Source organism: Hippoglossus hippoglossus, chromosome 24 (assembly GCF_009819705.1).
Source record: "Hippoglossus hippoglossus isolate fHipHip1 chromosome 24, fHipHip1.pri, whole genome shotgun sequence".
In the NCBI taxonomy this organism is placed as follows: domain Eukaryota; kingdom Metazoa; phylum Chordata; class Actinopteri; order Pleuronectiformes; family Pleuronectidae; genus Hippoglossus; species Hippoglossus hippoglossus.
The window spans coordinates 17,900,054-17,923,024 of record NC_047174.1 but is presented as its reverse complement, the minus strand read 5'-3'; the positions used below and the strand labels follow the sequence as shown (position 1 = coordinate 17,923,024).

Here is a 22,971-nt window from a genome sequence, read left to right as displayed (position 1 = left end):
AACTGTAAACATTTTTGGTCTCCTTGAGGTTTCCTCCTTTTAAAAGGGAGTTTTTTCTCTCCACAGTCGTCAGTGTGGGTGAATAGTTTAAATACATGTTGCATTAAAAGTTAGATCTGTCGTTCACATGTGGCGATTCGGCACCATCTGTGTGTCACTTTTATGATGGTGGATCGCGTATCAGAGATCGTGATCGTAATGGTGGATCCTGTATGGCGGATTCTGTATCGTGCTGATAGTGGTGGTGGACCACGATTGAGGTGGCAGCTGATGGTGGATCCTAATGGCGGCAGTGGACAATGACTGTGGACTATAGTGGCCTCCGATCTTGATGGTGGATCATGATCTTGCTGGCTGCTGACCATGGACTATGATTACAACAAGACTGCTTGATATATAATATTTCTCCTCAGATACTCGACCATTACTGACAATAATCCATCAATTCATTGACCTTCAGTTATGCTACAAAGTGTTTATTCTAATCAATGCTGCAAATACCCTTATCTTGATGATGTTCTTCTTTACACTTGGCATCTATTGCACTTCTGTCCGTCCTGGGAGAGGGATCCCTCACATGTGGCTCTCTGAGGTTTCTACCTTCTTTTTACCCTGTTAAAAGGGTTTTTTAGTAGTTTTTCCTTACTCTTGTTGAGGGTTAAGGGCAGAGGATGTCACACCCTGTTAAAGCCCTAGGAGACAAATTGTGATTCGTGAATATGGGCTTTACAAATACAATTTGATTGATTGATTGACTTCCTATTTAAACATAATATATAGAAAAAAGTATGACGAGTTGAAAAATATGGACACCAAGTTTTGATTTTAAAATACTTTTATTTCATAAACAATATCTAAATTTTACTTGGTTGGTCACATACACGGTAAGGATAGAAAATGACTTAGAATAAGAGAAAACAACAAGAAGTGGGCATTCCTATCTGCTCCTTGAGTCAGTGATCGAGTGAGGGATGACGGTGGAGGTCTACACACCTGGTATTACCATCCGTCCTGAGAGATCCAATCACTAGTAGCCAGCGATAAGGACGTGTGTTCACACCTGGCATTAAAATGTGTCCTGAATGTGTCTCCTGTGACCACAAAACCCACATGTTAATACCAGGTGTGTGCTAAAATATCTAAAAGTGGCAAACTGTGCTACATGTGGAAAGGGGAGGTCCAATCACCTGCACTGCTGAATTGTCTGCGAGCCAGATGCCGAGTTCCCTGCAGCTGCAAGGGATGACCTCTAACCTGCATATGGAAGGGGACTTTATCTCCGGGAAATAACTATATAACATCTCAATATACTCAGGCAGTTTCTCAAATATCATTTGCATTGTCTGCTACTTTTGCTTTTACTCAAATCACTGAGAGAGATTATTTTGAGACACCTTTCACTTCCTCTTATTCCTATTTTAGAGTATGGAGGCAAGCTGTCAGTATCTCACAAATAGACATAAATAAATAAATAAATCAATTCAAATACTGGAAAGACAACATTTTGGTCCATGGTGTAAATAGAGCTAGAAAAGACCCCCCCACCTCTTATCTTCAAACAGGGCTGGATAGTTCTTTATATGTTGGAAGACCGTCACCTGTGTGGCTAGACTATCATAAATCATTTCTAATATATAACCAAATATTGCGAATATTGTGCAAGATCAAAGACACTATTTGTGCAAAGAATGTGTGCTCCTCTACTATAAAAGCTTTGACAGGTTTCAGTTTTTTTGTGGTTTTACTTCGGTTCCGAGTTCTAGAAAAGCTTCCCACAATAGAACAACACGAGGACAACACGAAGAAGGCTTTTGCTGTATAGAATACCTTTTGCCGTAGATCAATTAGAAATGCCTTTTGTTAAAGAATACACCAAAAATGCACACGTCACAAAAGCCATTCACATAATGTTCGAAAGAGAAGTCCACAGGCTGTGGACTGTTATGTGCCGTCTGTGGGGAGATACAAAGAGAACTCTCCTCCCTGGTGCTTCCTCCAGAGCTCATTTCTCTGTTCTGTACAGTGTGATCCATCCGTCCACTCGTCCATCCACCCCTCGTTTCGGGCTCACCGGGGAAGCTACGGTTGGCGAGGCGTCGGCGAGGAATGACTGAGGGTCGGCGAGCGGCGCTGGGCTGGACAGTGCTTCACCATGTGCTGTGCCTGAGACAAACTGTGCAAACGCTACTGTGCTCTTCGTCCTCCGGGCTACCGGCACTGCTACTGTACAGTGAGTATGGTACCACTCAGAGGATGTGTGTTTGTGTGTGTGTGTGTGTGTGTGTGTGATACAAACATTGGCCAGGCAGTGATTAACTTGGGTCTCGCTATGACCAATCAGACTGTAAACAGCAGATTTAGTCTTCAGTTTTTATGTACAGTCGAGCATAAAGCAAGTCCTTTCCTCTTTGGGGGCGAGGGCCAGAGCATAGAATGAGCTTCAGCCCCGACGTGTTCATCGTTTGGCCTCACAACACAAAACATGTTTCTCTCATTGTCTTTTCTGTTAAATTTCCTGTCATTTCAATTCTAGAACTGACCCAAAGGGCAGTCTGTGAATCCAGAGGCCTTTTCTATTTCTCTGTAGTATAAATCAGTTGTTATGAGGTAACCAAGGAGTAGACCATACTGCAACACAAGAGAAGAACAGGAGAAAGGAAGTGAGACGAGGCAGACGTGACGAAGCAAAAAAATTACATAACAATTGAAATCATCTAAAGGCCCATTTGAAGCATTACGATAAAACTTTGTGTGTGTGTGTGTGTGTTTGACATCTCATTCATCCATAGTTCTTGGTGATTGATCTCAATGCTGCTGCCTCAGCTGCTCGCATTTAAAGGGAAGTCAGTTTGTTTGTGTACTTGATGTCAGCAGTTGACTTATTTATCTCGGATTCTGACAAGACAACAGACTTTTATATGTGACGTCCCTTTGAAGCTTCTCTTGTCATAATCTGCATAATCTTCTCTAACGGCTGAATTTCTGCCATAGAGACACAGTGTCAGGGATCCTGCTATGCACCTTAATGGTCCTAGTTCAATAATAATCAGTCGGGTTAAATGGACATAATACTCACATTGTTCCTCTTACAAAAGAAAAGTGGAATTTTGTATGGAGGTTTTTCCTGTCTTTATCCAAGAGTGTCTTTGAGAACCCTGCGCTTGCACTCAAATAGCCCCTGCTTGGGCTTAGACTTGATCTGCTTGTGCTCAAACTGTGATCTTGCACTCTGATTTCCTGCGCTCCAGCTTCAGCTCTTCTTCTCGCCCTCACACTGTCTGTGCACTTAGTCTGCCCTCAGATTCCTCCTCTGCCCTTGGTTTTTTCTTCTGCATTTGGAGTTTTTTGTGCAACAAGTCTGTCAAAATTCCCCAACCAATAGAATGCCAGGTATAGTGTTAACAAATGAAATTGTCCCGCCCTCGTTGCGTTAGCTTTATTTTAAGGGTCCCAAACGGGTGGGTAAACCGGGTTAATGCACTCCGACCCTCCACAGCTTCATTTACACACTCAGCTAACACATCCACAACGCGGGCGCACAGTTTTGAGTGAAAACCAGAATGTGAAATTAATAAGTCCTGCTCTCAGATTGAAAGACCCCATAATTTTGCTGCCAGTCTTACTTGCTCTGCTGTAGCTAATGATGGCTTATGTAACGTTAGCCAAACTCGATACCACTATGAAACCAACATCACTGAGTCAGTTTGCCGAGTTTATGACTCCTCTCTTCTGTGCAACCCTGTTTTTCATCATCTGTCTATGTCCATGCTCACACAAATGTACGTCTATGCAGATGCCCAGTGTAGTGCAGACAGTAGCACGCATCCATCTGCCAATTTTGTGATAACGCCACCAGTAATTTGAACCTTTAAACTTGTAGATCTACAGCCAACACTCGTATTTCTGGGGCCTGTGACACCAAATATACACAAAAATAAAATGTTAAATTTGTGGTCAAGGTGGCAACCATTAACCTGGAAGTTACAGAGTCTTGATTTACTTCTGATGTTGCAAAAAAGTCCTGCATGTTAAACGTTTTTTTTTTTGTTGCTTTTCCTCACATTGGTGGTTTATGTTCCTGAACACTGCTAACAGGAAAACTGTGGAAACTGATCACAACAATATATTAGCGTATGTAATAATCAGTGGAATCAGGTTTATATAATAGGAACAAATAAGTACAAATAAAATAAACGTTTTGTTTTATAAATAACAATGTAATTTAGTTGAGATGTATCTTAGCATTAAACACATTGGTGAGTCCTTACATTTAGATATAGATCTGTATCAGAAACTAAAATAAGAAAACGGTCTGGATTTTAAGAGAAGCAAAATAATCATTGTGACAAAACATATTTAACCACCACGTACGGTAAATAACATTGAATTGCAAAACTAAATCCCCATTTTTTACATTCTTTCTACACTACATTGCAATTTTACAGTTTTTTTTCTTCCTGCTATGATGTATATAAAGTACATCAAAATATAAAGGAAACAATCCTTCCTGGCATGTTTGTGTTGTTTTTATTTCCTAGAATACACCAGCAGTGAAAAACTTTGCCAATGAATGAAAAATAAAAAAGCAAAGGCTGATGAGCATCATGTAATGCAATGAGCATGTAAACAATAAGCTGTAAAACATATTGCTGCGAAGTGTAATGCGATTCCACCAGGGTGATGCTTTGACACTGATGAGCTTCAGTCAAAATACTATATATGATTATTTGAACCTGGAAACAAACAGGATGATTAAGCATCACATGAAACGTCAACAGCATAAAAATCACAGATTGGAAAGTCGACACTTATTCAGTTTCACTGAGCTGTGACTTGACAGGAACAGATTTGCATCTCACTGACAGAAACTCATGACTCCAAACTTCAGTATTCATCCCAGAGTCATCAGGAGTGGATGATTTCTCCTCAGGGTCTTGTTGTCCTACTGGTAGAACCTTGCAGAACCAGGCTGGTCTGGATGTTTTGTCAGAGTCCAGACTCGGTTGTGAATTTATAACTGACCCATAGATAGGTGGGTTTACATTTGATTTATTTATTTAGATGTTGTAAACTGTATGTGAGTGGGTTTATTATCTGAGGAATAAGCATTGCTGTAAATCATCTCTGGATAAAAGAAATGAGACAGTGGCTGTCATGTCTTTGTATATGTGCATTGTTTCATTTATATTTGAAGAAAACCTGCAGTCTCTCCTGGTTTGCACAGTTGCGTTGTGTTAAACTTATATCTAAAGGCTCTAGAATTTTTATTCTTGGACTAGAGCAGCTTTGCATGATTCATAGTTCAAATAACGTCTTTATATATCTCAAATGACCTGTTATGCAGCCCCTCAAATCGAAACAGGCAGTATAAGCTCAGGCCTCCTCAACAGCCCACTCTTTCTCATTGATCGAACTTCTTACACAAAACATATATAACAATCTTTCTAAATACGCCTCTCTTAATGTGGGAATTGTGCTAAAATGCTGTCAGGGGTGATAAAAAAAAGCTAATAATGCAAATAGAACATTAGCCTAATTAGACAATAACTTAACAATGTATGCTAAAATATGACTTGTGTCATGAGATACTGCAGCAGAGAAATACTTCTCTCGAAAATGTGTAATGCAGATTCATTGCTACATTTCCACGACTACTTATCACACCGTTTACAACATTAACAACAACAATAATAATCATAAATGATAATGATGATTGTAATAAAAGCAGTCAACACTGTAATATTTTTATGTTCATGGTTGGGGTGGGGGGGGAAACAATTTTTAATTGTGAAAGTCCAGCCGGGTTTAGTGAGCGTTATCAGCCATTAGACCAGGATCTGCATTATAACTGTAGCAAAGTGCAATTAAGTCCCGGGATCATTAGAGCAAACGTGAGGTGAAATTGTGCTGAACACAGGCTCCTCACAAGACACCTTATTACACAGTAACTACATGTGGTAATGAGGTAACATCCAATTATTGTAATTAGAGTGCAGTGCAGCCCTGCGTGTTAATGTGTGAGGTGAAAGGACGGGGAAATCTAATTCCCTCCAACTATTACGGGATTTTCACCAAAACGCTGCATTGTTATAAACTTCTTTCCAGACGGTCTACAAATGTCAACAGGCTCCTTATTCTCCAATATTCTTTTATGGAGGGAGTTTTAAGCAATGCGTAAAAATGTCTAGGGTAATTCTGTTGAACATTCGTGTCTTGTGACTCAGTGCTGCATGGTTTTTAATCTATCTGCACAAACAGTATACAAAAGTGAATATTCCACCTTGTTGTTAAGATATATGTCTTATTGCAAATTATTGTAATTGCGGTATTGCCCCTTCAAGTTTTGTTGCTTCAATCTAGCTTCACATTGCTACATGTAGTCAGTGGATCCACTGTGATACAAGAGTAAACTTTGCTTCTACTTCACTGAAAAATGACCACTCGCACTGGTCCATAGCTCAATGGCTGCCAGTGATAAACATTCTACATAATGATAACGTTATAACTACACACATTTTCATGAGTTGTACATGTTCCCTATAGTCAAGTATGAGCATCTGTCCAGTTAATGAGCCAAGGTGTGTTTGTGTATCAGTGCGTGAGTGTTTTTGTGGGTGTGTGTGAGCAAATACAAAGGGCAGATTATCATGTACTCTGGAAGGTGGAAGGAGCAACAGTTGGGATAAAAAAAGGTTTGACTTGTAAATGTACAGCAGGATGACAGTCACGACACGCAGGGCAGCCGCATCCAACAACATGCTGAGGACCAGTACGCTAGAGCACAGGGTTAAAAAGAAAACAAGCTGAGGAAATACCGAAGCCTGTCGTCTTCTTCCATGGGGAAAAAAAGGATTAGACACCTGAGTGCATCACATTACACACAAGTCTCCACAGAGGACAGAGGGAAGAGAGAGGCTGGAGGGTAAAGATCAGAGGTCACATTCTGAGGGGGACTGTTATTCAGGCAGGGCGTCGTTCTGCTGAGGAAAGTGAGATTTATGTATATTGATATTGTGCTAAATTCTAAAAAAAATGTCTCCTGGTTTCTAGGTCTTGATTTCTCTCCTGAAACATTACGTAGATCTATCTCAATGAACAAAATATAACGTAAATAGATGAGTGTATGTATAAATGTATTAATCTGCTCAATTCCCCCTGAGCTTCTATCCTCCCGCTGTCGCCCAGATGGACAAAGTCAAGAGTTATAGAGTAATTCCAGTTGGTCATCTGCACCGGATACGCTCCACTGCCCGACCAAAAGATTTTACATCACCCCCTCACCCGGGTGTGATGCTGAGTGCTCAGGTGCAGAGTGTGTTTTCATCTGTGTGTCTGTGAGGGCATGCACGATTTCATTACGTGAATATGTGGGATTTTGCGTACGTGTGTGTGTGTGTGTGTAAGATTAATTGTGAGGGTGTGAAGGATCTTTCGGTCACAGATGCAGGAGAGTGAGCCGGAGTGTGTTTGGTTTCAGGGAGCGGTGAGAGAGAAGGGTCAGTGTCATGACATAAGAAAACAGAAACAAAGCCCCACAGAGCAGGTTTCAGGCCTCTTCACTTCCAATTCAACCAGTTCTATTTACTCATCAAATCATCTCTTTGTGTTGACCAACAATATGTTTGCCCTGCACATCTGTCTGTGTATGTGGGCAAAATGAATCAACAGAGGGGCGAATTTGGTGGGAATATTAAGTGGAAAGGCATCTACGAATGATTAACTCATGGAGCTGATTGGGTCTGCTGATTTTTTTTTTTTTTATGATACCGCCACAAAAATTGAGGGATAATCTAAGTCTTATATTTATCAGTAAATCATTTTACATCAATATGACATGTGGCATTAAGAGGAAGTCACAATAAGTCCGAAAATGACATCGTGCATCACACTCAAAAATGCATTCCTCCAGGTATCGCTACATCCTATAGGACTATAGAAACATTCTTTTTTTGATGCCTTAGCTTATTTAGCTTCATCATCATGGTTTAAAATGTAATTATGGCATCCTTAAAAAATGGCTTTGATACAATATAAAAATGTGCATCGCCTGATTGGGATTTATACAGCACGCAGGCAGGGTGTGCATCGCCCCTCTGATGCTGTTCATTTTTTATGCAATCATAGTTTACTTCCTGAATTGGTAACTGGTTTGACATGCACAATTCTCTACTTCCATGATAGAAGATTTGTGAATGAAAGAATACTAAATTTAGATGCTGGCCAGCTCACAGGTTGATACTGCACTGTGATTTTTTTGGTTCCTACATGAAAATCAGACCATGTTTGATGTCAAAAATACGTCTCAATTGTGAAAACAAATATTTTCTCTTGAACTTGGTGGAACTGAAAGTGAATGGGCCATCACTGTGCTTTGTAGAGGGCTATACCTCACATCTGCTGCTGCTGCTGCTGCTGCTGCTGTTGTCAGCGGTCTTTAAAACATCAGATCAATCCAACATGAGCTGAAGCAGGAAAGGATGGAGTGAGATGGAGAAGCAAGATGATTTAAGTTCAAGAAGAATGCTCTGTTTACAGCTGTGTCCACATGTGGACCAAAACACACTACCCAGGACATACTGTATTTTCTCCACAAATAAAATATAAGACTACAGTGATAGTTTATATTGATATTGCATCTCTTATCCTACTATAAAGTTGTAGCCCTCTTGGTGACTTCTTCCAGAGAAAACTTTGAGTCATACATTTCTTTTATGTTTTAGCCCATTAACTACTTATCACATATAATTTACATTAGTGTACCTATTTTGCACAATTTCCTTTACATACAGTTAAAACACAATAAGACGCGTAGCTTTTCTCTGGGACTCGTTGAAACGCGTTGTGATGGTTTAACACGCAGGATTTCACACGTGGGTAAAACACACGCGTCGTTTTACTCCTGTGGCGTTCACGTGACGTCAGGTAAAAATGTTCAGGAGCAACTATCAGGTAAGTTGAAGTCTTCCTCCATTCTTCGAGCACAACACTGTGAATGTCGCGTGTGAATAACGTGTTCTCCGTGGGCTTGTGCGAGCTTCAGCCCTGTGTGACATTTAGCTGCAGGCTAACAACAACACCTGTGTGCTGCCCGCAGGGTGGAGCCGTGGTGGAGGTGCTCAGCGGACAGGGTAAAGACCCCGTGGCCAAATGGAAACTAAGCGGGGGGTCGTCGGCCAATACGGAAGGTGAGTCTGCGGGGCTGCGTTCCAACATGGCGATTAAACACAATCTTTATCATCGGAACTTTAACAGCACATGTGCCCCGCGAGTTGAGCTAAGTGCCACAGGGCCCAGAGATGTTCTCTTAACACAGTCCAAACCACCAGTACTGACGTCCTTTGAAGTCATATCTTAAGTGCCATTTTTGTTGAACCAACAACACATCGAACTCAAGGCTGATGTTGACACTGGTATGAAAATGAACGAGATGTGAGCATAAATCAAAATGCATATATCGGTTTCTTCTAATTATTGCTACTATATCATGCCAGGAGGGAGTATACTCTAGTGTGAAAATTTGCATTTAAAATGTAAAGACATCATCTTTACCATTATCAATGAAAGGTTATAGTCAGTATGATGATATCTTTAGAAGAGCAAATTGCTTTTGCCAAGGGAATGAGACCAGGTAGATAAGATATCTTGAAAAACATCCAGAGGGATCAACACAAAGCGGCGCATCATTTCTCTGGCACATCTTGATTTCATGATATATTGTCATTAACGATATAGGTTAACTTGTTAGAGGTCTGGTAAAGATATTTCTATTAAAATCACATAAATACACCAAAAATATTTTGCGTTATAGAAAAAGACCAACACATCATTGCTCATGATGTTGCTTTTCTACCTGTGTGGTATTGCTGTGATAAACATGTTAACAGCATACAAACATACCTGCTGCCTAAAAAGACATAACAACAGCACATCATACAAGGGTGGGACCTAACCAACCTTGCAGCATGTGTTAAATGTTTTATCACAGCATTATCGCACGCATACAAGAGCAACTTCATGTTAAAGTTGCAATCCTTTTCAGGTTCGGGAATAATTTGTAATCAAAAATCGCGCTAATACTGCCATGTCTACAGAGACGCCAAATCCCCAAAGTACAATCTGCAACTGATATGGCTCCACAAAAAATCTCAAGCTACGTGGCTGTACGGCTAAAGGCCATACAGCCACAGCAGCCATGCATGAAATATTAATAATTGAAGGCAAGCTTGGCCTCCATATCAGGTGATTTTATGAAACACTGTGGTAGCCATATGGAAGATTGTTAAGGTCAAATTTTCTTCAGAATGTTATTCTTTCAACTTACTATCCTAGCATAGAAGATCAAAAAAAAAGATAAGGATTGTACCTTTAAGTGTTTCCATTGATAAGACCTATTAGAGGGATATTTCCAGGTTCCACACACTGCAGCACCCACATGACACATGGAACAGGAATCCGGAGTGATTAATAACAGCATCGTTAGACATGGACAGGAACATTGAGTGCATTTCAAAGGAAAGATATCTAGCAAAAACAATGGTAAATATCAGGCACATGTTAAATCAAGAAGCGATCTAAAGACGTAGTTTTATCCATGTCAGCATTACAGTGGTGCTTGTCAATGAAGTAAAGAATCAAATTCTCTTAACATCACATGCATTAGCAGTAGTGGCCCTACAAACACAAATTATTAGCCTAACAAACCTAGAGTACATGAGAGAACTTGCATGTGATTGCCAGAGAAATGGTTACTTTATTCAGTGATTTGCACTCACATTGCTTTGTCAGAACTGGGGAATCAAACAAGTTAAATGGCCACACGATAGAAACAGAGTTGGAATCAAAAGCGATGTGAGTGTAAATTTTTTGTTTTCACAATTTCCCTTCCAAAACAGGTCTAATGCATGTTTTAAAAGAGTAACTTCAGTTCAGCTTTCTGTAAACTCTAGCTGTTGCAATCAGATTAATGTAATCTATTTTAAATGTAATCCAATCATTTCCCACACCCTCTGCCTTGTGCTCACCAGTAGAGATAGTAGAAGAAGGAAAGGACGAAGAAGGACAGCTTGCACCACGCCTCCTTCAGGCAGAACTTGAGTGTGTCGCCGTTCATCACGGACGCCGGGTCGTAGAGCAGCTCCTTAGTGTCCGTTGGGGAATGAAAGTACCTACCACAGAGGGCAAAGACCACACCGCGGGTAGTTGACCCGTTCCAGAACCCAGGGGAAGGGGGAAAGAAAGGAGGGAGGGAGGCAGGGTAGATGGCGGAGGAAATGGGAAAGACAAAGTATGGACAAAGATGGCATGATGAGTTAGGCGGAGCACCATCATGCAGAAGATGTGGGTGAAATAGCAATTGAATAGGCTTGAGGTGATTGACTGTTTGCGAAAACTCCTTCTCTTGCCTGTCAAGCTTTAGAATTCTCAACATGCTGAAGCCATGATTATGTCGCTAAGAGTTTGGAGAGTGGGTCCAAGATTTTTTTTAACCTCAACCAAAAACATTTCACCAAAGGTACGAATTGAAATTTTTTTTTTCCTACTGTAACTTTAGATGTAAATGCTAGCATGATAACTACCTTTAAACTGCCAGTAACAACCTAGTGTTACTCCAAAGGCTAAGGGGGGTATCATTAGCTAACTATGTTAACTACAGGTTACATTTGAAAAAACATCAACTCTGTTCTGGACTAGAACGCCTAGGTTAAGCATGATTATGCATACTGTAAGAGTTTAGGCTAACATGAGCTGCTTTATCATGTTCTATACTGGATTAGGAGGAGTTTAACCTCGAGCAACTCTAGCCAAACTCGACATGACACTCGAGATATGTTCCTTTAATAAACTGAAAGCTGTCTTTTCCTTCCTTCAAAATCGGGATCCCATGGATATCTAAAGTCATCCAGCAATGACAGTTAGCCTGGGGTAATCAATGTTTGGATATATATTATAGCAGCTCTAACAGGATTTCAATTATTGATAACCACTGTAGCCAAACGCGAATGGCTTGGAGCCTGACGAGATAGATTCTCGTTTTGTGCGGAATCCTGCTGTCTCGGAAGGATGAACACTGACAGTCACTAGTAAGGGTAGCAGCAAACAGTCCATCAGGGATATAAGTTGATGTGACTTATCTTGTCGTGAAACTGTTTGTTTCCAACAAGATAAACAAAGCATGATTCAACACAGTATTTCAGTAGATATTCAAATATATTTTCACCCAGGTCTGTTCGAAAGGTATCAGGGGTGGGGTTCTTTAATCCTGTCAGCTCAGCTGGTGAATTACAACTCCGATTTTTTTATGCATCAACATGATTCAAAGAGTAATTTTGTTCCGTTTCAAATTAGTTTATATGCTGACTGATTTATGGCTGAAGAGAAAATCCACCCTATAAGAGAATCTGCATAAAATATTTAATTGGTTTTAGCATAATCAATATTTGTAAACAGCGGTCTCTCTCTCTCAAGGCTGTGTCAAATGAAGATGTGTCACCAAAACAAAACCAAAAACCTGGTGGTGATTAATAGCAGAGTCGGGGGCTGGGGGAATTGTTGGATTCTTCCAGGAGCTTTTACATCCCAGTGAGACCTATCTCAGGAGGGCTGTTACAATTATGAAATCAAGCCGCTCTGAGAAGTGCTGGCATTTGCTTTTGAGAGAAAGCTGTTCATGTACTGATGCAATTGCCTTCTTGCTGATTTTATAGGGTGAAATTTGCCTTTAATGGACCCCAGAGTTGATACAAATGAACAGGAATCTGTTACAACGGATTACTGAACATTATGTTAGGGACCAGATGCATTCAGATGGTTTGCTTCTTCTTTATTCTTGGTCATTTAGTCCATACAGACCATCATAATGAATTTCACATTCAAATGATGGTTTGAGTGGTTTGATGGGTAATGAAGTCTAACCAGAAAGCTGCCATCACAGCTAATGCACGTGGCCTGTTCTGTCGTAACCCAGGTGAACAGATGGTTAATGCATGTCCATACTGAATGTAAATTCATGTTCATTGGTTTTTAATGAATGTGAAACATTGCACATTTGGTTGACATGAATTAATTACAATGTACAGTCACTAAGTCACTGTTAATGTCGGCCAAGTATGACTCATGCATGTGTGAAACACTCTATAATGCAGCAGAAAATGCATCTTGAATGAAACAGGGGTCTTTGTAATGAGTCACTGAACATCATTACCACGTATTCTTGCAACATTTACATGCACAAATGGCTGATGATGAGGTAAACAAGATAATATAATAGTTAACGATACGATTTGCTAATAAATTGTCATTTAAAATAAAAAACAACACCATTTGTTACACTATTCCCCTGAGAAAAGGTAACAGATGACACAAGAGTGAGATGCGTAAACAAATCTTCTGCAATATGTTAAACAACACACACACACACACACACACACACACACACACACACACACACTTTGAGAATGATTCAGCTGGCACCCAAAGCATTCTAAGAAACTGCACATCGCCAGCTTTCCTTAAAATTTCCCATCACACACCCACGTTCACATATTGTGAGAACTTATTTGTTTTGATAAACAAGCAAATATTCCCCACCAATGAAGCAGCCGGTTACATAATCGCACGACTAATGCGATCATTAATTCTCCACTGAGGCCCGGGCACATTGTCTGTCTGCGTGTTGCTCTGTCACACTTTGAGCCAAAGTAACAGCCCTAACAGGCCAACGAGGGACTTAAGACAACATCATTGCTTTAACTTAGGTAATCCTGGTGACACCACATTGTAGACACTCTATTACTACTCCAAAATCGAAGGTAAAGTCATTGTTAAAGTCACAGTCTTGGAAGCGTTCAAGTGAGGTGTGGTGCAGCATGCAGGATGTAACATTTTACTTCCACCTGCCGAGATCACATGTTTTTGTTTACAGCACATCGACACCCGAGTCTGCCCTCATCAAAGCTCTCCAATCTCGTTGTCTTTCCAAGTTGACAACTCCTTCACTGTCTTCTACGTATATGGATCCTATTTTCCATTCTGAGATATTTTTTATTACTATTATTCCGTTGCGTGTTAGAAACGTCATTGAGGCACCCAGTTGCTTCCAGTGAATCCTCCGGATAATCTCCTGCTGTTTTGTCACATAAGCCCATTCGGACATTATCTAGAGCTTTATCGAGGGGCTGGCAGGAGAAACTCTGGGCTGCAGCAACTGACTCAGACAATTGCATGTCTGAAAGCAGATATTTTCACCATTAGCTGCACCTATCGATACCTATTTTGTATGCAGAGCTTCTGAGATATCCTTCTCTGATATTTCTAGAGCCACTGGAGGTGATTGTAGTTCTATAGTTCCAATCTGTGGTGTTGAGAGAATTGAAAAACTGTATCCAGCAGCAACATGTCTCTCGAGAAACACTGTCCAAACAAAGTCCCTCTGGACCATCAGTCGTCGAGTTGTAGTCCAAGACAAAACGGAGGAACAGTATTAGTGGGCTTTGGAGGATCTAGTTAGGAAATACCTGCCCCTTTTATCTTGAGCAATTTATATTTCACCTAATATCGCTCCTTCTCTATATCTCCACCTCCGTAGCCCCTTGGCTACATGCTTCACTGATCTACAGTCGACGTGGAAAAATCCAGAACATTGCAGCAATATACTGTACATGTCAGCCCTTCTGAACCAGGATGTTGCCTGAACCCACTTCCTATGTATGTTATTTATTTGCATGTTTTCCGTGTTGCAAAGTAGTCCTGACGTTCCCTGGAATTTGATTGTGTACCACATAGGCAGTGGAAAAGGCTTATATGAGAAGAGCAGATTTCCCAAGGTCAGAAAGACATTGTTTTTTCAAATATTATGTTTTCATAATTTCAAAACTCTAGTATTTTTCAGTGGTTTTAGCAGAAATGTCAAACAGTCAGAAACCTTGGCACAAAATATACTGATCTGCCTCATGTTTAATATTATCATGGCTACGTATGTAGCACTTTATAGCACTTAAGTGAGGATTTGTGTTTTTAACATCCATAGTGTCTCTATACCTGTCCCTGCCTGTGCTGCTCAGTTTCCGTGACCTAACCCTTTAAGACAGAATTATTTCATTAGTTAGGAAAAATGGAACCCCAAAAGAAATATACAGTGGCTTGAGAAAAAACCCTCGTATTGTACAATTGGACAAGATGGATACAATTATCCTTTGTTGAAGCTCGAGGCTTGAGTCTTCTTGAGACTGCCTGTCATCTTCATGTCTCTCCACAGATGTTCTATGAGGTTTAAATCTGGGCTTCGGCCACACCACTCAAGGACAGTGGTGACTTTTAGTAAAGGAATTAATAAGATGTTGAAATCTTGACACTTCTTAATTACTTGTGACTTAATTAAACTGACATAAAAGTGGATTCAATTTATTATTTGAACAAATTTACATTTTGAATGTGGGTATTATGAACTGCTCCAGTGAAGAGCTTTTTACGGTGTTTGAATGGTCACTGACCTTTCCTATTGCACCCCCCCTCAGGACAAACGTTTCATTTGGTAAAGCTAATGTTAAAGCTGTGAGGACAGATTAAACATCAGTATATAACGAACGCCAATACGAAAGGGCAAAGCGTCAGGTTTTCCAGTCTTCTGGGGTAAACTTGTGGCAGATGGTGTGTGGACTTTAGTCTGGTCTTTGGGTTAGTCCACTTGAGGACAGCCAGAGACTTGTCCTAAAGACACTTATGTCTTTGTGTTGGCTTTATGCTCGGGGTCATTGTCTGGCTGAAAAGTGAAACATCCTCACTGTCGTGGTTGAGGTCGTGTGAAGCCTAGAGCAGTCCCCCCCCCCCCAAGTCTTGGCTGCATTCATCCTTCTGTCTCCCTGTCCCCTCTGCTGAGAAGACCGCTCCCCACATATAGCATGATTCTGCCAGGTATACTAGGTGTATACTATTGATTTTTGTCTCATCAGACCAGAGCTGGGGTCTGATTACTTTCTGAAGCCACTGAAAGTGAGTCATTTCAAGTGAGCAATTTACGACAACTGGTTTTCCTCGCAACAGGACATCCTTCAATACAAGTTTGAATCGACAGACCTCTCAAAATCCATGGAATCTGTGTGAATCTGCCCTTTCAAAACAGTCCTCCAGAAATATCCGATCAAACCGAGCCTCACATAGACATCGGAGCGAAAAGCTATAGCGCATATACACACCCTGCTTTTTGTTGCTGTGATACATGGACACTGCATGTATCCATGAGCTGAGTGTTCATTTTGTTCCACCATCAGTGACTCCATTCCTCCCCCTCTCACTCCCCCCTGCATCTCTTGTCCATATTAGATCGGTCTCCTGTCACTCACTTCCTTTCTCACCAAACCTATCGGACTCCAGCTACTCCCTCCTTCACCTTCCATCCTCCTGCTTCTATGACTTACCCCCTCTTCCTTGTGTTCTCATTCCTCTCTCTCTCTCTCTCTCTCTCTCTCTCTCTCTCTCTCTCTCTCTCTCTCTCTCTCAGCTGTGCAGGAAGCAGCATCTGTAGCTGGTGGGCATCTGGCACAGTCTCCAATTAATGAGACAGCAAGATGCTTTTCCCTCTTTGGCTCTCCTCTCCTCTCCTCTCCTCTCCTCTCCTCTCCTCTCCTCTCCGCTCACTCTGTAAGTTCAACCAGCTGAGCACACAAGCTTAAACCAATCAGGCTGTCAGCAGCCAGCGTCCGACCCACGACCAGCGGGAAGAGCAGCAACAAAGACAAAAACAGATCCAGAAGGAGCAGCGAAAGGAATCTGAAGATCGCTGATTGGTGACCTATTTTCAGACACTGCTGTTCAAGGGGCTGGTGATGCACTGATCACTGATATACTTGCTTTTACCCACACATTTGATTCAGCTTCAAATGGGGGAGTTTTGTCCTCAGAAACGCGACATATCCCCAAGATGCCATTAAACACATGAATGATAGGGGGCGGTGTATCATGTTGTGGAGAAATGTCAGAAGAAGCCAGAACAAAGAACAACGACAAAGCTTTGAAGAGAAACCAAAGGATCTTGTTACCACTTTTGCTTTAGCTGCCATGATCAATAAGTTCCCTAACCTTCAGTCCCAAGCCCATTCATTCCTACTGAAGACATATAGTCTCAAAAAGATATAGTTACAATTTTGACAAAAGGCTTGAGTTGTTTCCTAAACAGCTGGTTATTGAGATTTATACAGTCCCTTCAGTTAGGAGACTTTTTGTTGGATTGTTGCAGCTTAACATGTCTGATTAAACGGTAGCTTTTCTAGAAAATCAACGTCGTGTGTTGATGTGTTTTGGCTTTTTTGCTTCAAAATTGCAAGAGGAACTTAAAAAAAAAAAGCAAAAATAGCCACGTAATTTTAGAACCATGTTTTTATTTTATGCATTTAACAATTTTCATATTTAGAACGTTTTTATGCCATCACTTGAGCGTTCATACTGATTTGTCATGTATGTGAACATGTTTCAGCCTTTTTACAGGTGTGTCTCACCATAAGAAGTTTGTGTGTTTGTGTTTCACTACAACGTTTTACGTGGTACTAAGTAATTAAGAACCCATTTTTCTGCAGAGGAATTGGCCTTCAGAAGTCATTTTTAAATTTGAGATGTTTGCGCCACACACGTTTGCATCTTCAGAACCAGGAAGTGAATTTGATGACATACATGAATACGTTTTAAACAAACTGTTATTGCTATGACTCTTGAGAAATTACACAAATTGGTCAGATTTGCAGAAAAAGAAAGCTGTGATTGGACAAGATTGGAAGTCGGGATTGGATGAATTTGTGTTCATTTGTTTCCATGGAAGGACTGTTTTTAGCAACTGTTACTCAAACTGAGAGAAATCATGAAAATACTTTTTGGTATTTATTGATACTAAGCTATGCTATTTATATGTGTGGGTTATTACACATCTTATTTCTAAGAGAGGAAGTCGATAGAGGATCATTAAATAAAAAACGCAGACTGCATTCAACTTTTGAGAAAGAAATACATAAATTTACAATGGCAACTTTCGTGTGACTATGGAGAGATTATGGTCAGTAAATTGTGGTTAAACAATGTGAAAGGTTTGGTAACTTCACCACATACCTATAGTTTTGGGGTAAATGTTTCATGTAAATTGTGAGGTCTGGAATCACATTAGGATATAATTACTTCTCTTTAACATTGTTGCATTGGCAAAAAAAACTAGAATATCATAAGTCTCATTGTTATCTACAGCTTTTTCAGCATAGGTTTCTTTTTGTCAAAGTTTCAGACAAACAACCGCACACGCATACACACGCATACACACGCATACACACACACACACGGACAATCCAACGGATTGGATAGTTACCTCCAAGTGTTGTAGAAGAGCAGGGGGATGTTGAGGCCCACAGTCAGCCACTCCTGGGCACACAGGAACATGATACAGAAGAGCCCATGGATGGAATACTCCGGTAGCACCAACTGCAGAGGAGGGAGACAGAGGCAGGAGAGAGATGAGGATTAGTCACATAGTTCATCTTCTTGGGCAGCTGAACTTGGTTTGTTGGAACATTTGTACGTGGGGAGGTGATTGCTGTAATTTAAATGGATGCTTCCCCGCAAAGAAAATGACACTGAAAATTCGACATGACGGCTCCAAAAATGAAGCCAAAACTACATGATTGGCCCCTGATGGCTGGCTACAGTACTGCTAGTATAATCTGCCTCCTCCATGTTAGTAGATGGCATATGAGCCAAACTACAAAGTCAAATTACACACCGAATACATTTTTATCAAACCGATGTGTGTTAAAGTGTTCATGTTTTCTGATAAGTTTGGTTTTAATTACTTATTCAATGCTTTCTAAACAGGCTGAGAAATATTGATTGACAGGTCAGACAATGAATTGGTATGCAGCTCCACTTCACGATCCCTACTGCGTAATCAGTGGCTCAAAATGACATCACCAGCGTAAGATGGCAGCACCTGTATTCCAAGAAATGTTGGCCTAATTCTTTCACAATGGTAGAAAGTGGAGACACTTAATGCATCATTTTTATTGGTGAGACCGGCTAGAGAGATGGAGCACGGGGGGGGGAACTAGATTGATTATTCAGATGTACATCCCTAATAAAAGGTTACACTCAGTTTTATCTGTTTCTCCATCTTCCTTTTTACTGCAGTGCTGATACTAAATGCAGATATTACTTGAGCTAAAACTACATTCAAAGGGCAGTTTGCTAGCAGATGCCACATTATCATTTCAATGCCCACAGGTGAAAGAAAGCGCATCAAGCATCATTAGCATTCAAATCCTTAGCCTAGCCTATATTTAGCCACTGAAATCTGTCTATCTGCATGTATTCCAAGTGGCTAAATGCCCCCATTCAAGATTATGGAGAGCTTAGCTTCACAATGGGCAGCACACACTGATGGCAGTGGGCCATCATTATCATAATTATCATATGGCAAGACCACCTCTTGGCAAACAGTGAGGGTAAGAATATGTGTGAGGGTACTCGCCACCAAACCCAAGAGATTCCACTATCTCTCCCCCACCCCCTCCCCCTTAAGTAACAAAGCTCCCTTTTGCTCCCCAAATTGAAAGGTTGAGGGAAGTTTAAAGAAGTTATGAAATGTTTTATAATGACCCGACATTTGCATTTCATCTACATACGCCCTCACTTGACAAGTCCTCACGAGAAGTAACCCAACAGCCAAACAAAGGTCACAAGAAGAAGAATGCATTGAAGAAGAAAGGGTACAAGAAATCTAGATACGTTTTTCAGTCAAACAAAGAAAAGATTACTGTAGGAATGGACCCTGAAAATAGCTGCTGATTGTGCGATTACTTTGTAATAACACTTATCATGTTTACTTCTATTTAAAAATGTACAATTTCTTCACTTCACTTCATTCACACAGTTAATTTTGTATTTAGTCAACCAAGATAATCTACTGCTGTAACCTCAAAATTCGCTTTTTATTTCGAAATGATCAGCTAAGGTTCTGTTGTTGTTAAGCAACAGACGTTGGAGCATCATTAGCCCTGACACTGTTACAGATGATCACTTCAGATTAGACTAAACACATGTATAAAACTTGGCTACCACAGGAGCTGACATAAAAACACTAAAGCCTGGCTTACCAAGCTACGTGAGTCTTAGGACTATTTTATTGCGTGGTTAAAATTGTGTGTCATGCAAATCCCTGCAAACAATAACCCAAATCCCAGTCTGAGTCCACCGAAGCCTTTCACCACTATAGTTAATGTTATTCACAAAGAAAGCCACTTCATCACTCATGTATATTTAACAGTGTACAGGGCGGCGCATTATGGTGCCACTCTGGGCCTTGAACATTACTGTATACGCTGCCATAACAAGGCCGTGTTCAGGATGCATTATTCAGATGGCTGCATGCCTCCTAATAACAGAAAAACACGTCTCCACTCAATAGCTCTTTAACAGTGGAAGACCAGAAAACTGCTGTGAAGACAAAACCTAAATATATCCATTAGTTTTTACACATGCAGCAGTGAAGCCGTGCACAGTGCAGCACATGGACGAGAGCACACACACGCACGCACACACACACACGCACGCACGCACGCACGCACGCACGCACGCACGCACACACACACACACACAGAAACACCCCACATAGAGAAAAAGCTTGAAGTAAAAGACAAATAGTCACACTGAGCTTTACATTCTCTCTCCTCTGTTGAGATCCCTCATGTTTATTGGCTCAGTGCTCAGATGAGGTTGCAAACATGATCTGTCACTGCAGGAATTACACAACACTGAGATGTGCATACAACTTTAAAGGCAACAACATCACAATGTGATGTCAACAAGATGAAGAAAGCATTGTGTCCCCAAGAGGCCTTGTAAAAAAATTCAAAATAACCACGCTGTTATAGGCATTTAATATGAACGCATCAAAGCGTTAGATTCAAGTATCCTGTCATATGTTTACTGATTGCAGACTTGGATTTGTGATTGCAAACCTCATCCAGTTATGGCTTAAAACTGTTGACTCAGACCAATTCAGGCATCGTTATTTCTCTAAAACTCCAGCTCCCACATAGTAGAAAACTGAGAAATTAATGAAGGTGTAACAATTCACAGATATGAACTGTAAAATGGTTTAAATGAAATGTAAGAGATGCAACTACATCCGTTTGTGGACCCCCGGATCCAACTAAATGTACTATGACACAGTCGGTGGCCTGTTTTTGTAGTTAAGATGCTGTTGACAGAAACAGTCTTAAAACTCCAGTAAAAGTTCAATAATCAGTGTAAGACTCAACCTAGTTGTATTAGAAGAACAACAGCAATATGTGTGACAACAACTAAAGCTGAAGATTTGGATTTTAGACATTGTAGACAGAATTCTGGCCATATGTCGGCTCTGTAGAACAGAGATGAAGTACAGCAGTGGCAGGACAAAACCTTAACACAACAGTGAAACCTGTGCAGGCGAGGAGGAGTCTGTGGAGGCTGGCATCTCCCTAACTAACTGCCCAAAAAATTACATGTAGTTCCGAAATGATACATTTGTTCTTTGATTATGTCCCTGTTTGATAAAGGAGGGTGAATTTGGGTAATCTGGGAAATTGGGTAATGTGGGACACCTAAGTTCCTGTCCTGTGTTTATTTCCTGTTCTAGAAAATCTAGTCAACAGGACTTTTATTATAGGTTTAGCATTAACACCAATCCTATTTTTAAAATGGGTAATGTTGAGCTTGGCACAAAGCAAGGCTATTTAGGCCTTTTTTAAAGCCCAATACAAGTGTCCCATATTACAAAGTGACCTGTCCCAGATTATCAAACTCAAGCAAGAATTTGCTGTTTGGCATAAAGAACACTAAAAGAAGTCAAAATTGCAAGAACTGTCCCAGATTACCCAAATTCACCCTAACAAAAAACTAGTTAGCATTCCATTAAGTGAAATACATTACTGGCTTATTGTAGTTTATAATGGCAAACCAATGTCGATATCAAACAAAGGATTGTGTCACTAATGGCAACTACATCAGCCATTTTCAGACCAGTTTGCCTTTCACACATGCACAACACAGCAGGAGGTTTTCTGCATAGACGCGTTAACAACAGCAACGTTACTATTGATTCCGCTGCGGAACACATCGTCAGCTCTTATCACCACAAACTCTCTTGACACTTTCGACTAGATGTGTGTGGCTCCGCTTTTTTTACCCGGAGATGTTTGTTTTCTTTCTTTTTTTTATTTTAGCATTAGTTGCGTGTTGGAAGCGTCATCCATTTGCTCGCAGTGAATCCAGCAGGGGAAATCCTGCTGTGTTCTGCAGACCTTCTACTGACTCTCTGCTAGGGGACCAGGTAGAGAAAGTCCTGCAGAAACTGCCGAGGCTCCCACTTGGACATTTTGCATTCATACATCCAGTACTTCTCCGGAGTTCAGTGCACTTTCTTCCCTCCCACATTTACTACTACATCCCAACACTTAAGTTGGAGCTGCAAATCTATATAACATCAGACACTCATGGAGAAACCAATGTAAACCCTTTAGTAGTATACTGTTAAAGTTGAGGTTCTGGAAAAACCAAACTACCTTTTTCCTATTTACAATTTGGGTAGAAAGCATAAAGTCCTATTTGCTCTCTAAATCCAACAGTGTGACCACAAACCATTCAGTCAAGGTCTGCTGAGCAGTCGCGCCCTTTCGTATAAACAGCTGTGTTGAAGTGTGAAACATTTAGTCATTGTCAAAATAAACTGACCAAACAGAGGCTGTTCATTGTTTACCATTACAAATACTGATTGTATATGTTCAGTGCACACACACACACACACAAATGCAAATTAACAATTAATAAACTCCACTGAACACTGCAGATGCCCTTGCAATGACTTCTTTGTATCTTTATATTCAGTGGGTATGTTCACAATATAGCATATATATGTGTGTATGAAAGCATATGCATTCAATTTCCATGCTAATGTGTAAAAAA

General features: G+C 40.6%; 1 protein-coding gene across 7 annotated transcripts in view; it reads right to left on the bottom strand.

Moving 5' to 3' along the window:
* Positions 1–817: 817 nt before the first annotated feature.
* The window catches only part of cnih3 (cornichon family AMPA receptor auxiliary protein 3), a 72,200-nt gene continuing 50,046 nt past the window's right edge, over positions 818–22,971 (bottom strand). Inside the window, exons 4-7 of one of the 7 annotated variants that reach the window (XM_034580125.1) lie at positions 18,341–18,453; positions 11,022–11,165; positions 10,364–10,419; positions 818–2,628 (exon numbers count right to left, since the gene is read on the bottom strand). In XM_034580125.1, the coding sequence (XP_034436016.1) occupies positions 10,392–10,419; positions 11,022–11,165; positions 18,341–18,453 (285 nt within the window). In that variant the 3' untranslated portion in view covers positions 818–2,628; positions 10,364–10,391. Of the gene's footprint in view, positions 2,629–8,179; positions 8,463–10,363; positions 10,522–11,021; positions 11,169–12,086; positions 13,236–18,340; positions 18,454–22,971 lie in introns of those variants that run through there. The other 6 variants (XM_034580122.1, XM_034580123.1, XM_034580127.1 and 3 more) reach the window with 6 other exon arrangements.